Source organism: Phalacrocorax carbo, chromosome 3 (genome assembly GCF_963921805.1).
Source record: "Phalacrocorax carbo chromosome 3, bPhaCar2.1, whole genome shotgun sequence".
NCBI lineage: Eukaryota > Metazoa > Chordata > Aves > Suliformes > Phalacrocoracidae > Phalacrocorax > Phalacrocorax carbo.
The window spans coordinates 3181122-3197872 of NC_087515.1; the positions used below are offsets into that span (position 1 = coordinate 3181122).

General features: G+C 41.2%; 1 protein-coding gene across 1 annotated transcript in view; it reads right to left on the minus strand.

Moving 5' to 3' along the window:
• The window catches only part of WDR27 (WD repeat domain 27), a 136363-nt gene that overhangs the window by 76579 nt on the left and 43033 nt on the right, over nt 1-16751 (minus strand). Inside the window, exon 22 of the mRNA XM_064445639.1 lies at nt 7458-7555. Coding sequence (XP_064301709.1) covers nt 7458-7555 — 98 coding nt within the window. The remainder of the gene's footprint in view (nt 1-7457; nt 7556-16751) is intronic.

The following is a 16751-nucleotide window of genomic DNA, read 5'->3' on the forward strand; positions in this document are numbered from 1 at the left end:
TTTGCTGTGACAGCACATTTCTGGCTCACGTACAACTTGGTTTCCACCCCCAGGTCCTTTTCTGCAAAGCTGCTTTCCAGGTAGTCACCTCCCCCGCATATATTGGTGCCTGGGGATTGCACTCGGTGCCAAGCGGACCTTTGCACTTCCCCTTGGTGAACTTCATGATGCTGTTGTGAGCCCATTTCTCCAGACTGTTGAGGTCCTTCTGGATGGCAGCACAACCCTCCAGTGTATCAGACGGTCCTCCCAGTTTTGCATCACCAGCAAGCTTGCTACACTCTGCCCCATCATCCAGATAGTTAATGAAAGTGTTGAACAGGATTGGAACAAGTACTAAGCCCTGGGGTACACTGCTAGATACTGGCCTCCAGCTAGACTTCATGCCACTGACCATCGCCCTCTGAGGTTCCTCTTCAGACAGTTTTCAACCATCCTCCCTGTCTGCTCATCCAGGCCATACTTCATCAGCTTCACATGTTATGGGATACAGTGTCAAAACCTTACTGAAGTCACAGTAGACAATATCCACTGCTCTCCCCTCTTCTACAAAGCCAGTAATTTTATCATAGATGTTTACCAAATTGGTCAAGCATGACTTCCCCTTGGTGAGTCCATGCTGACTACTCCCAATGGATTCCTTGTCATTTATGTGCCTGGAAAGAGTTTCCAGGATTAATTGCTCCATCACCTTCCCAGGGATTGAGGTGGGGCTGACCAGCCAATAGTTCCCTGGGTCCTCCTTCTTGCCCTTTCTGAAGGACCTTTTCCTCACAAATTTATAGAAACTATGTCTTCTTGGGCAGTTAGAGATAGGAACAATTACTGAGTACACATTGTACAGCAACATATAACAAACACACATGCTGTAGCTACAAAGACAACTTGTGCTTTGTTTCATCTCATATTCTGCCAAACACTAGGTGTCTTAGATAAGAAATCTGCTGTTGATGCAGGTGTTCTTCCTTCAAAGGGAAGGCAATGGCTATAAGAGCAGGGACATTTTTTCATGTTTTAGAACACGAAAAGCCCTGAGCAGCTCTTCACTCACCCAAAAATGTTTCTATGAGATAACCTCTGCAAAATCAGTAAATCTTTATTCAATTATTCACCTAGCTTCCAAGATCAGCATATTTCTCTGCTGACTGTGCTCACAATCTAGCAAATTCATCAGTGCATGGCTTCCCTGCTCAGAGGTGTTGGACTTGCATTCTCTTCATCTGTTTATATAATAGATGACAGAGCTGTGTACATACTACCTCTGTTACTATCCCTTTCAGAAGTGGAAGGCGTTACTTTCAAGTTAGAAGTATTGCTTAGAACATTAATCAGCTTTTGAATTCCAATTAACTACATGGATCACATGCTTGATAATTACCAGGACTGACCTATCAGCACTTTTTTTTTGCAGCAGAAACAAAAGTGAAAACATCACAAGGCATTCCTTAGTGTGCATTTTGCAGACCTATGCACTTTATGTGAGAAATAAATATAATGGTGAATACGCATGTCAGAGTGCTACAAAAGGGAAAATGAGCGAGAAGCCACTGGTGATCATGGCACAGTGTCCTCACTGACCAGAGCACCGTCCCACCATATCTGAATAGGGTGGGCAGAGTAGTGTGCTCATTACAAGGTCCATTGACATGCCCAGAAAAAGCAAGGTGATGAACCAAGTCCAGGGTCCATCCCAGGAGTCCAGTCAGGAGCAGCAAGAGATGGAGCCAGGTACAGGGCTGGAGGCAAGACTGCAACATGGGTCCACTGGAGACAGAACTCAAGGTTAACTACCTGCAAGGTAGGTCAGGGTCCATGCAGAAAACAAGGCTGGAGGCAGGACTTGAGACAGGTACACTGACAGCATAGTTCAGGCAAGGACTAAATGTCCAGGCCTGAGCTTGAATGGAGTGCCTGAAGCAAGTAGCAGAGAGTGCATGGGTGGGGGTCTAAGGCTTGTCAGGACAATTAAGGCCCAGTGGTGATTTCAGGGCCCTCACAGTGCAGTCTGTAACTTGAGTAAAGATACATCTGGAAATCTGAGAACAAGCCAGGCCACACAATTAGTGCCACAAAGAAGAATGGAGCTTTACTGCACCATGTCTTTAGCCACATTTTACTGATGATCAGGGAAGGTCCACATCAACGCCTAAAAGCTTTGAAGAAGATCTGAAATCCACCTTGGGGAAGAACAGCTTACACTACTTCACATTCTAGAACCTCTCTTAGGAAAGTGACTTTTTGGAATGAATCATGCAAGGGAAACAGCAAACTGCTGCAGAAATCTGGACAGTTGAGTTTTTTCAACATCAGCCAGCCATGAATTATAGAATCACAGAATGGTTTGGGTTGGAAGGGGCTTTTAGAGGTCATCCAGTCCAACCCCCTGCAATGAGGAGGGACAGCTTCAACTAGATCAGGTTGCTCAGAGCCCCGTCCAGCCTGGCCTTGAATGTTTCCAGGGATGGGGCATCGACCACCTCTCTGGGCAACCTGGGGCAGTGCTTCACCACCCTCACTGTGAAAAATTTTTTCTTTATATCCAGTCTAAATCTACCCTCCTTTAGTTTAAAACCATCACCCCTTGTCCTGTCACAACAGGCCTTGCTAAAGAGGTTGTCCCCATCTTTCCTATATGCCTTTAAGTACTGAAAGGCCGCAATAAGGTCTCCCCACAGCCTTCTCTTCCCCAGGCTGAACAACCCCAGCTCTCCCAGCCCAGCCTCACAGGAGGGGGCCTCCTGCCCTCGGGTCATTTTTATGGCCTCCTCTGGACCTGCTCCAACAGGTCCATGTCCTTGTGCTGAGAAGCCCCGAGCTGGAGGCAGCGTTGCAGGGGGGGGGTCTCACAGAGCGGGGCAGAGGGGCAGCACCCCCTCCCTCGCTGCTTTTGATGCAGCCCAGGGCACGGTTGGCTTTCTGGGCTGTGAGTGCACATTGCTGGCTCATGCCCAGCTTTTCATCTACCAGTACCACCAAGTCCTTCTCAGCAGGGCTGCTCTCCATCCCCCCATCCCCCAGCCTGTGTGGATACCCCAACCCAGGTGCAGGACCTTGCACTTGGCCTTGTTGACCCTCATGAGGTTCTGACAGGCCCACCTCTCCAGCTTGTCCAGGGCTCTCTGGATGACATCCCGTCCTTCTGGCGTGTCAGCTGCACTGCTCAGCTTGGTGTCATCTGCAAACGTGCTGAGGGTGCACTTGATCCCGCTGCCTGGGTCACTGATGAAAATATTAAACAGCACTGGCCCCACTGACCCCTGAGGGACACCACTTGTCAGCAGTCTCCATTTGGACATCGAGCCATTGACCACTACCCTCTGGACGTGACCATCCAACCAATTCCTTACCCACCAAACAGTCCACCCATCAAATCTGTATCTCCCCAATTTAAAGAGAGAAATATATAAGAGAGATCATGAAGATGAGGGTAGTCTTGTAACTTTGCAAGTGAATGTGAGCTGGTGTTACAATTAAGTGTTTAGTCAATATTGTAAATGCATTTAACAAAGTGAAAAGGGTAACACTTTGAATTGATCGTTTCCTCCTAACATAATGAAAGAAAGTTCCTTCCTTCTGGATGTTCTAATGCACAGAATTATCTAATCTACAAGTGGGAGGAAATGAGAAATTGAAGGCATCCAGGCTGGTAAAACATCATCTAAAACTACCAAGTTAAACTTAAGTGACATGTGAAGATATTAAAGCAGCTGGTATTTAGTCTAGTCTGCCATTTTGGGTTATGGGTTTATTGAGCAAAGGAATGGAATTCTTAATTCCTAAGTCTCTACACTTTTTCTGTGTATTGGTTTTACAGCACTGGGATGCTGAAATATATCTCTCTTTCACTGTCCTATATGTTCATGAATATAGTCACTGAAAACGGGTAGGACTGGCAGATAACGAGGCTTAGTCTATTGGAATTTTCTGATATAGATCACCCAGACCAGATATAGGACTCACCAACTTGTGTCATTCCTATCCAGACTTTCCTGAAAGATTAAAATTAAGTTGTGGAGAGAACAGGTACATATCCCTATGAATCATTGCTAGATTCCTGACTTCAGAAGGAGTTGTGATGGCTCTAAAATGCGTTCAACAGAGACAGTAGGAGGAGGTAGGATGGTAAAGTTTCTTGTGTCTAATGGACAATTAAGAGTCTACAATGTTTCATCATAAAGAACACTTAAAACTCCTTCAAAAAAATGTAAGCATGCGTCAACCTTTTGTACCTCTTGATCATTAAATGTATGTCTGACTCTCTCCTGGTAATCCTGAAGCTGGTAACTGTATTGCTCTTCTCATTCAGGTTCCCATTGCACCTCAGTAACTCCTGTGTTCACCGTTTCCACCTTGTACCCAAGAGAAAGTATTTTTACTTGTTCTTCAACTAGCCATTCTTTTAGACAAGATAGACTTAAATTGCTTTTCACAGTCTCTTGGAAGTTGGTCAAAGGTAATTATCTTACCCTAATACATGTTTTCATAAAGCCTCAGAGTTCATTATCCTAGCCTGGAAGAAGAGTAGCCAGAGCTGGTTCTTTCAGAGATATCTATTCTCCTTGATTCTTTATTCATATATCTGCTTTTTAGATTGTTTGGACCTTTTCTTAGCCACTGTTATAAATTAGGAGAATGCAGGAGAAGTACAGAAATAGTCAAAATCTTCAGATGAGATTTTACAAATCCATGCATTTCAAAGCAAATGAAGCAAAAGACTGAGTAAATCCAAAAGTCACTAGCAGTGTCCAAGATTCCCTCATTTATTGGCAAGATGACCTGGCTGTGTGAGGTTGGCTGAAAACATCAGAAAGTTAAAATGCCTTTTCTTGTACCACCTTCAGAGGAACCCATAAGACTTCCTGGCACTCTCTGAAGCAATCTTGGAATACCTCCAGATCACCAATAGTGAAAGAGAGACAGATTCACGGCTTTATCCAGTAAGGATGATGAAAATGGAAGTTGCAATATATTCTCATATATTTCAAGAACAAAAGATAAGTTGAATGAATTTTCACTGGGAAAAACAATGCAGTTTGATAATACAGAGTGAACGGAAAAATTATTGTGGAACTCGGGGGGAAAAAAAAAATCAATATATTCAAAACCTATAAAAGCTGCAGGCCAGGATACCACGTCTGAAGATTTAGTCTAAGCAAAGATCAAAAAAGAACCTGAGCATTCTGCTATGGTTCCTCAGTCAATTAAGAGAAAAGGAATGCATGTCAGAAGAATACAAAAAGGAACCATCATCAAAGAAATTGAATAAAACAAACAACTAGGAGTCCCAGGGAAATTGTGCAGTTACTCTGAAAATTATTTCCCATGGTTTCAACTACAGCTTTCAAGAGCACCATGCTGGAGGAGTTTTTTCCTATTTAATCATAATTTCTTACTTTACAGTATTATTAAATAGACTAACAATGGATCAAATTCATTAAGGGCAACAAGCAGATTAAACAAAAGCAAACCAGTTTTCACTGTGGATGTCTTGGGCAAATATTTAGGACAAAATCAGCAAACAATAAAGTTGAGATCTTGCAGTTCGTGTTACTATCCACAACACTGCAAACAGGATAAATGAGAAGGTGGACTTACCTAGGCTATATTTCAAGAACACTGGACAAAGATTTCACTAAACAAACCCTACTCCGGCAAACCCAAAGCAGAAATAAATAGAGGTCATTCCAGAGGGACCATTCAAAACACAGCAATGGCTGGTGAACCAACTTTACACATCAACAGCTTTAAGAGATTAAAGGTACTGGCCTGCCATAAGATTGTTTAGGAACTAATCTCTCCTGTAAGCACCCCACAGTGCAAGGGGTGGACTGGATTTGATTGGACAAGACCTATGAACAAAAAACCCCAAAGTTTTCAGTCTGTGTAGCTGTATAGTAGACCTAACACTTCAGTGGAGATTCGTTCCAAGTTCAGGTAGAGCTTTCCAGACCACTCAGCCATTTCAAATTTATTTATGTGAAAAACACCCGGCGAACACATTAGGAAAAAGTGAACAGTCTTCTTCCTTATAAGAACTCAAGAAGAGATTTTAAAATACAGAAGACTCAATTTCTGGTCTGTGCAGTGAGAAAATTTCATTTTTAAAAAATTAGGGTTGTTTTTTTTTCTCCCCTAAAAGTTACTAGCAAGTGAAAAATAATGGTTTATTTTTTCTATTCCTTCCCCACAACAGTTGCTACCATTGATCACTGTGTAACGTGTAACAGACACACACATATACATAATACCTAAGAAGCACCCTTAAAATCTGTGTCGTTAAGGACTTGAATGCCTTTTTTGAAGTTTGGCTAATACAACTCAGTGGACAGTAGAATACAATGACTTTGCCAAATTAAATATAGAGCAAGAAACATACATAAATTATTCCCCTCTTCCCAGGACACATTCATTTAATTGAATGCCCAGATTTTACACTTTAACTATTTTACCATTCACCTGCTCTACTTATATTAGTATTTAGAAACAAAGAGACAGATAAGTGATCTGTGAAAAGCTTTCTACTTTTTCATTACTCTTCAGCAACACAGTGAGTAGCTTATTAGAAAAACATAAGAAGGTAACAGATTCCAACCCCAGCAGTCTCTAGTTTCATTACTTTCTGACATGCAGGTAATACAGCAACGCTTTTGGCAGGACCGTATATGCCCCCTATAGGTTTAATGTATCCTTACCATAAAAAGATGGAAATAACTGGAAGGGTCATTAAGCATTTCCTAAATAGAAAATTCAGTCCTAGAAAAACTATATTACATCTTCCAATAAATATATGTTTACGTATGTCCGCATACACACAAAGTAAATATGAAATTATTCTTCAAAACTTAAACATCCTCCCTGTCCAAACGCCTTTTCTTTTAAACATAATTCTTTTAGCCTGCAGAGATTGCCCTAAGCATTTCCTTTCCTGAGCAGTGTTCCCTCCCCACCACTTTGTCCCACAGCTTTCCCAAGTACAACCCTGAAATGTTTTTTGAAAAGCTGTAGCATTTTATTCTGAGTTTATGACAACGTGTTATGCACATTTATAGCATTACATACGTGATTTGTTGTTACAGTTACATTTGTGTTTTAAAAGCTGGATCATAAGTTTTACCTCCTTTAGCAGTAATGACACGCTGCTTTGGAAATACCGTTTGCATTCAGTTTAATGTGCTATTTTATATATACAGTCAAATCTTCAAAGTTAGGCAAGACATGGGTGATAAATCTTGACCATTTAACGGCTTCCACATAACGAACTACAACTGAGGATCCAGCTGTTTTTTGGTCTTTTACTAATTTTAAGTTCCAATTAGCCTTTAATTTCCTTTTTTAAAGGCCCGACTGTAGATCTGGTTCCACATCCAAATTTCTACCACTATATCACAGCAGGTTTGACAATTCTGAATACAGATAAAGCATGGCTTTTTATTCCAAGGTACCTGATTCAGCCTCACCTCAGTGTTCTTAAGTCCCACAGTTTGATGCCATCACCTGCCGCTGTGGTCATGAAAAGATTGTAAGCTTCAGGTTGCTGAGCGCTGAATGACGACCCCTGTAAAATATGAAATCAGTTTCAGGTAACTATTCTCGTGGCACTAAATATTTCTAGGAGCATAGAATCATAGAATATTTCAAGTTGGAAGGGACCCATAAGGGATTATCGAGTCCAACTGCCTGTTCCTCACAGCACTACCTAAAACTAAACCATATGACTAAGAGCATCGTCCAGACACTCCTTGAACTCTGACAGCCTCAGTGCTGTGACCACTTCCCTGGGGAGTTTGTTCCAGTGACCGACCACCCTCTCAGTGAAGAATTCAGTCCATTTGAAAAATAAATGTGTGTTTGATTATGTGGTAAAAAGCTTGGCTGCACACACAGGAAGGAGTGCAGGGGAAAGCTGGCTTGTGGAGGAACCCCCATAACCCTGTCAGAGAAATGGAGCACTAACGCAGCTCCTCTCAGTGTTGTCCCAGGACAGCCATGAGCCCTTTGGTCCAGGGATGACACCCACCACGATGAGTTAACAGGAAAGGCTCCCTGGGTCATCTCACAGACTGATGGGGATTACCACCTCTCAGGGTGTGGGATCCATTATCAGATGTAAAGGAAGATCATTTTGTGATTGCACAAGACATTATGGGAGGGATCAAAGTGGTTTGTGGAGGAACAACTGGGAGAATATAGAGGGGAAAGGGAATAAAAGTAGCTGGTTGTATGTAAACGGACTGCTGGTCAGTGCAATCGGCCGTGCCTGCACCTGATCAGCACAGCCTTTCTTGACTTCCCATTGAACTCCATTTCTAACTCTTCTCCTGGGTGAAGGGACCTTCTACTCTATCAGCATATGTGTATATGGAGGTGTAAGAGTCTGCAACTGGACAGGGGACCACAAGAGTCCCGTGAGTCCCGGAGCGAGGGAGGGCCTGGGTGCCACCAACTGGAGTGGAGCCATAGACCAGACTGTCTGTTGGTCCGAGCGCCAAGAACTGGAGAGACTGGAGTGAGTGAAATTAAATGTCAGCAACTAAAGCTGGACCAGCTGTCTGTCGTCCAAACAGCTGGAGCAAGCGTGGGGCAAGTGAGAGTGCACAAGCCAGAGCATGATCGCTAGCAAAGTTCAAGCTGGACTAGTCAGCAAGCAGGTGAAGTGGCTTGGGAGCCAGGTATGTGTGTGTGTGTCTTGGGGAGCGAAGCATCTGGACGAGCTGGCTACCAGAGGAACAAGGGTCCAGGCCAACTGCTGGAGAGACATGGGCTCACATGCCCAGATGCCAGCAGCTGGGGACTGCAGAGATCCAAGGCCAGTTACTGGATAGTTTGTGTCTAAGCCCGGCTTCTGGAGCGATGCACATTGCATTTATGTATATATTTCCCACCAATGGACCTTCATCCTAATCAGCCAAAGAGGGGAAGAGGATGAGGCTGTTGGTGGTGTCTGTGTTTGTGAGTGCTGAGTGTTTCTGTCTCTGTCAATCTGTGTGGCCAGCTGTGTGTATACGTATATATGTGCCAACGGGGAATACAAGCTCAGCCTCGCTACTGGTTGGACCCAAAGGCAGAGAGCTATAGCAGCCTCAACTCCATTGGGCCACTGGATTCACTTACTCCTAACAATTTTTTATCAGAACTTCAGAAGCATGATTTGGCTTTGCACAGCAAACAAGATTCAGTTCACACAAACTTCCTGGACCTATCTTATATAGTTGTTATTCATCATTTCTTCAGAAGATGCCCTTCAAAAACTATCATTCCAAAATCCTCTCCCTGTAATATGCCCTACCTTAAGTTCACATCTGTTCGCAGTCATTGCAAGGTCTTCAAAGAAAGGTTGAGGTTACAACCATCAAAACCCCTTAAAAGCAGTGAGACCTCAATAATTTCCCAGATCCTTAAAGGAAGGTTCAGATTTTCTATCTTCATTCAAGACTTTCTTATTACTGGGGGGCAGCAAACCATAGCAGGCATTAATATTGCTCAGCTTCATGTCAAGGAAGTTTCACATTGTCAAGATAAACTAAACATGTTATACTTTTGCATGGACATAACCAAAATATTGGTCAATTATACAAATGTGAAATGGTCTGTGGCCATTCATTAGCAAATCATAAATTCCATCAGCTAACTAGACGACTTTATCATTCAGAGAACGACTATTCAGTTAAAAATATGTTCACATTAAAGCAGAAATTATACATACATAATGCAAGCTGGGGACATTCTAGAAATTTCTAGATTAAAGTTACTTTTTCAGACTGTAAATATAATTTTCACCAACATGAGAAACAAGAAAAGTACAAATATAAAACATTAAGGAATTAGCTATCTTGACAAAGTCAAACTACATAATACAGACGAGTAGACCAACGTTTAACTAGAAGCCATTTTTAGCCCTGGCATAAGCGGGCACAGTTTCCATTGACTTCAGTAGCAATTGCATTCATTCATAACAGGACCAATTTTGGCTTCATACCTTTAAATAATTAAATCCAGTCTATCTTTAAACATCTGATTTTTTAACATCCACATTGGCAAATCCTGGCCTTTTTGCTGGCTACAAACTTCTTTCTCCAGGGAACTAGATATAAACAGTTAAAACTCCTTCTTTGCTTTCCCCACCATTCACGTTCTTCATTTGGCTGAATACATCACAGAAACCTCAAGGCCATTTCCTGCAATCAGTGCTTGACTGCCAGGAATCTTCTACTCGTTATGAAAACTGGCATATAGCTGGAAAATGCTCTAGTAGTTAGTCAACAGAATCCCCAAATGACAAGACAAAGCGGGGCAGTTGGCATTAAAAAGACGATAGCAGCTTTTACTTGCTTTGCTTTAAGCAGGTTTCCTTCCTAAACGAAGGACTTCCACAGCTTGCTCTGACAGATGAACTAAAATGTACTGTCCAAAAGATTTCCCAACAAAGTCTACACATTCTCACATTACCTGTGTATAACTATAAAAAGGATCATTGTAAAAGGTAGTAGTTGTCCAAAGGATAGCATTCATTAAAGTTACAGAGCACCCTTTCTTTTTGTGCTTTTAAAACTCACCCACCACCCCTTTCTTCAGCCAGTAATGATCACAGAGTCCAATACAAAAACCTCTACAGACACATACATGTTTACTTCATGCACTACTCCTTTACTTTAACAGTAATACAGATAAGAAGTGTAATCCCTTTGCTCCTTCCCTGCCCTAACATCTTGTCAGTAATATACCTTACTAATATAAAGCTATATCTTCAAACTACATTTGCTACTGAACATTGCTGTGGAAGACAAGAAAATATATTCTAGTTGGGATAACGTGCACTGAATTTTATTTATCCCTTTATGCTTTTATAGTCCATTAATTTATGATTATCTATAATTTATAAGGATATAATGCAAAAGACAGCATACTCCAACACACTCTTCAAACTATGTTCTTTCATTCTGACAGATCACTTGCCTACGCCCCATCATCTTCCTCATGCACCACTGAAATCCCTTTGCAGATTTTCTCTAGACTAACTACGTTGCAACTTCCACATAAAATTTGGCCCCAAGAAGGACATGGCTCAACAGAATCCCTACCTGATTCACTAATTCCCTATGAACACCATTAATAATGGCCAAACAGTGCAGCTGGCTTAAGCTAAAGGCGTCGATCAAATAGATGTCTCAGAAAACACTCCACATCATCTAGGCAAGCACATACCTTCAGACAGGTTCACCTACTAGTGAAAAGGTAACTGACCGAAACATCTGTTTCCTTTGACATTTTTCAGCCTTCACAATACGTACATTTCCTAATGAATTTGGAAACGAATTTGGAAACAAAAGGGCCTTGCAGAAACTTAGAAACTTTATTGTTCCTCTGAAAATGAGCGTAATCTATACCTGTGTTTGCTAGCAGAACATAATGTCATTCAGCTGTTTGTGGCTGACACCGACAGATTCCTGTTTAAAGAATATGTTTTGAGCACTACAAATGTATTGCTAACACTAAATCTCTGAATCTTCCTCGGTCTAATCTCAAATTGCCATCTATTTCTGTATCTCAGAGGTTCCTAAACCTTAAGACTGGAACACAATCTTGATACTTCAATCAATTCATTTTACTACATTTCTTAAAAGTTAGTATGCAAAGCAATGGAACCATGAGAAGTCACGTAACACTCTGGTAATCATTGATAATCAGCTTCCATTAGGTGACCTTCTGTATCAAGCCAAAATCATCAAGCTGGAAATCACTGGTCGAATAAAACAACTTACAACAGTGTAAATCCATTGTTATCAGCTTAGGATATTCGCCTTGTCAGGCTCGGACTAAGATGGCTAGGGACTACTTATCAGAGTGAGGTGAAGCTACTACAGCCAGAAGAGTGACATTTGCTCATTGCCTCAGAAGGAGCTTAATGACATCACCTGGGTCTAGTAACACCTAGCACTAAAGAATCACAAGCAGTTCTGAGAGAAGGGTCTGGAAACCAGACACAGGTTCAGGGAAAAGAGCGGAGGGTCCCTCAACACCAGCCTATCACTGAAAGGTGGGAGATTTCCACCAGTTTCTTCAGCCTGGGGAGAACAATGAACTCCTTCCCCCAGCTCCTAAGCAAACACTCTGAAAAGTAAGCTATTACATGAACCTGCAGCAGTATCACCACCACATCTTCACAGGGCCATGTATTTAGCTCAGTTGCCTCATAAAATGATGCTTATGCAACTCTGCTGATTGCCACCCAGAATTTTTTTTAACCTGCTTCACTATTTAAATCCAATCTGACAGAGAAAGGTCATATGATCAGTATGTTTCCACAAGGTACATGTATATGAGTAATTAGCAGAGAGATTCAAACTAGCACAGCCATTAAGAGAAGTGATTTTGTTTGACAAGCCATCAACCACCCAACTGTAGAGTAATTTGGAACAGGTGTGCAGTATGGCACACCTCTCCATCAACTAGTGATAGGGACACAATGAGAAGGTTGTGATGGGGAGGAGTGTTCAGGGAACAAAACTGGAAGGGTATGTGTGTGGATTGGGAAGGTGATATTTAAGGACACAGGCTTCAAATCCTTTAGAAAGGATGCTTAATTAGTCTTGTTGCAGCTGGAAGAATGTGTATACAAAGAAAGACAAAGTTTGTGCTGTCATTATGTGGTATGCCCTGAGCACTTCAGGGGAACTTGGTGCTAAAATGCTTTTTAAAGAAACAAAACCAGACCGAGGTTTGGAATAATAAACATTAATATGCTCAATTAAATCCAGATTATAGAGGTTCTAAAGAAGCAGTATGAGGCCTAAAGTTTTGCAAGCAATTTGTGTAAGCTTTAATCATATATGGGGCTTCAGGAGCTAGGCATGTCTTTTGTGGTTTCATCTCCTGGACTTTGGTAAGCTAAGTTGCACAATTTTGGATCCAGGACCAAGGCTTCTTTATATACCAAATGCTAAATAACTGTACTAATCTGAAGTAGAGGACAGGTCGGAAGTAATGTGCCACAAGCAATACAAATATATGAACAAAAACCTGGTTGTAAGCACACTACCCAGAGCAACTTCTTCCCTAGGTGAGTTTTTGTCTGTTACAATTTTGCCCAGCTTCCTCTTTTTCTTCTACTGTTTTTATTCATCCAATACTTTAAATTTGTCACAGCCCTCTAAGTCTAGCTCTAAAATGGCCTTTTTATAAGTTTCAGAATATCTCTCTCCCGCCTGAGAGATGCTTGTTACATTCTTGCTCTGATTTCCCACCCCTGATGTTGACAAAATAACAAAAATTCACAGAATAAAATACTGTTTGGTAGAATATAAGGGAAGACCTGAAGAAAATACAATCAAGTCACTGAAATAGTATAGATGGAAAGGTATAGTACAAAACCATTTATGTATCTATTAGCATGCGGATATATACACTGTGTGTGTATATATGCATATGTTACTTTCAACCACTATTGCAATTTAAGGTTTTCATATCAAAGAGGGTAACATTAAGACATTTGACAAGTCCTACCATTAACAATGATAAAGGAAAGGTTAAGTACAGCAATATATACTTTCTGTCTTGATGTGATAATGTGCCGATATATTTTCACTGTATCCATTATTCTTCATCTCACTATAAACACGTAACAACACAGGGCAGCTTCTTACCTTGTGCATATATGGGAACTACTATCTTTAAAGATTTACCAGTCAAGAGGTTTTTTCACATTTCTCTCTGCTCTGATTCACAGTAACGACTTTTTTCCACAGCTTCCTTGCAATTTTTCTAATTTTTCTTTACCATTATACTATTGTATTTTTCATTTCTGAAGTAGTCCTTTGGATTAAAACTTGAGTTTAAAATGGGGAGACTTTCTAACTGTGCTACTGTATTTAATTTAAAGACATTTAGAATTATTCTTCAAAGTAAAGCAGAAGTCCCAACCTTCTGGGAATGAGCTTTACTGATGCTGCTCTCTTCACTTCCCTGCATCCTTCTCCTCCCTCATGGCCATAACCTCCCCAAATCTAGCTTCTTCCAGTTCTCTCATCTGTCTCCTCTGGACCCTTGCAAGACACTGAGGTTCAAGGAGGTAAGAAAGGAAGACGTAACCAGGGCAAAGCAGCTCTAGGAACAAGAGTAAACTACATGGTTGTGGATGACTGGAACAGTATGAGGTGGGGGGAGGATTCTGCTAGAGTGAGGAAATTAAGTACAAGAAGGAGGAGAAAGGAAATAGGCTGTAGAAAGTGGAGAAGTGAACACTCATAGCTGCAGAGGCAGAGCTCCTGTACTGATATAGACAGATACAGCCTAGCTTCAGCTGGTGAAGTATGTTTGGAGATGTAAATGGTCCAAGCGGCCCAGGATCAGAGGAGCAGGCTTCAACCGTAGGTTGGTTACTCTGGAGCTCTCGCAAACTGTCAGAACCCTGAGGCAGTACAGCCATCGCAAGGTTGCTGGTGAGAAAGGGAGAGGAGTGACAAGTTAGAAGACAAGCTAGAAGCCCCATCTGGTTGCTGCCACTGTTCTTGTCTCAAGGGAAGAGGGAGAAGAGTAAAAATGTGCAGAACCACCACCAGATTCACACCTCACCTGAAAAGAAGGACCACGGCAGCAATTTGCTAGCCCACAAGAGCAAACGCTCCATGTACTTATTCTATATATGTATGCTGTATGAGTACATACCCTACGTTCATCTGCAATACTTCAGTGTTAACACGAACAGAGATTACCTGGCATAATTCAAGCTTCAGGTAAGGAAGGAACACGTTTTCATCCACCAACTTACATCTGTGCAGAGGCTGCAGTTTGAATATCTCAGGCAAGGATACAGTTTGATTTTACAATCTAATTACACTCAGGAAGATTCAAAACATTTCTGCTAAAGAAAGATAAGCTGTAGCAAGTAATGATCCAGTCGGGGGGTTTATCATCTTCAGCATACCGTTACTGGATCAGGGCTTCATCACACCGATAACTGCCACTGCAGCAAGGGATGTGCTGTGCTCTACTCAACACGAAGTGATGATTCTGACCACCGACAGTCATTAGAGAATTTGGGGGGTGGTTGGTGAACTCAATGATTTTAGCCAGTGTATTTTGGGCAGATTTCAAGAGCAGCAACTATAAAGAATTCTACTCTGGTTTCACTGCAATTACTGCAGATTTTTATAAGCAAAGCAAGGGTTTCTTGATTCATGAGAGACAGAAGACTTCTACATTAATTTTATTTAAAAGGCCACAGAGAGGGATTTTCAAAATTAGACAAGAGAGTAAGGCAACCAGTTCTTAGATTCAACTGATATTTAAATGTTTGAATATTCCTCTGAACGTTTCCCTACAGCACGGTCTAAAATTCTGCGGTGTCACGCATATAATCTACGAGTACCTTTACAGAAACACTGATATAGGAGCAGCCTATAATGCACATACAAGTAATGCGACAAGTTTATTTAAATTTCACTCTCAGTCTATGCTTCTTGATTAATAAGTCAGACACAGCAATACTTACCTTCTAAATATATTTTTACTTCTAGAGTACCAAAATTCGAAAAGGAAACAGGAATTACAGACATCCATTAAAATGGGTGTCCCACCCCAAAATCTTCTAAGAGATATACTTTGTAACAGTCAGTGCAGCCAAATCTTTTATATGAATGTACATATATATATATATATTTCCAATATTTCCTGCTAAACTGTTCTGCAGGAAGATTCAGAATACTGTTCTCACAGGCAAAGCAAAAGGCACCATGGCCTATAACGTGGAGTTTGTTGTCACGAACAGGAGCACCCCCAGCCATGCCTTTGGCGTCTACGGCTGCTGTTCAGGTGCAGACTGAAATCCTCCCAAGACCTAGTGTAAGCAGGAGGTGGCACAGACAATGTCTGCTGTGAAGAGAGTGTATTCCAAATGATATAATAAGCTTAATCAAGTACACTGCAAACAGATCAATTTCACAAATTGCCAATTCTTGCAAACAATCTCTAGAACAGACCAAAAAAACAGTTTAAAATTGAAGTAATTACATTGCAAATTATAATCTTGCTTACAGCTGCTGCTGTCCAAAACCAGAAATAAGAGAATGTCATGCTGTTCACCTATGCTTCTAGAATATCCTATGTATTTAATAATTTGCTAACAGGTTTCTCCTACACTTCACCGGAACACCTCTGCCTTAGCGTTACACAAGGCCTTCTAAATAGATTTTCTTTTTTTATTTATTTGTGGAACAAATCTCCTGATTGTCCCCACTTAATACTGTCCAGGTAGCATCACAAAGCAGTCTTGGAAGATGGAAACAGATTCGCATGAAGCTAGACCAGAAAAAGCACTTCCAGAATATACAATGCAATCACTAATGAGCATTCAGTCCACAAGATGAGACTAGGGCTAGTCCAAAGAACAGCCTTCATAAATGTTGTTGTGTAGGCACTGGATCTTCCGCATCAACGCTTTTGCCCCACAGATTTGCCTCTACTGCACCACCCCTTATCACTAACTAACCTTAGATTTCAATGTGTTTCACACTCTAAATGGGGTGTAATTTACACACAGCATTCTGCATAATTTATAAATCTATAAAATATTTTAGCATAGTATCTTAATGTAAATGCAGAGTTCTATTTAATCTAACAGCTTTAAACTGTACAACCGTAACAAAATAGTTGATGTGTAATTTTCCTATTGACTTATCAAAAGTATTAATTTTATATAACTAAAAAAAAAAATAGAGAACCTTGATCTATAATTTTCCCCAAATATGGTCAATTTT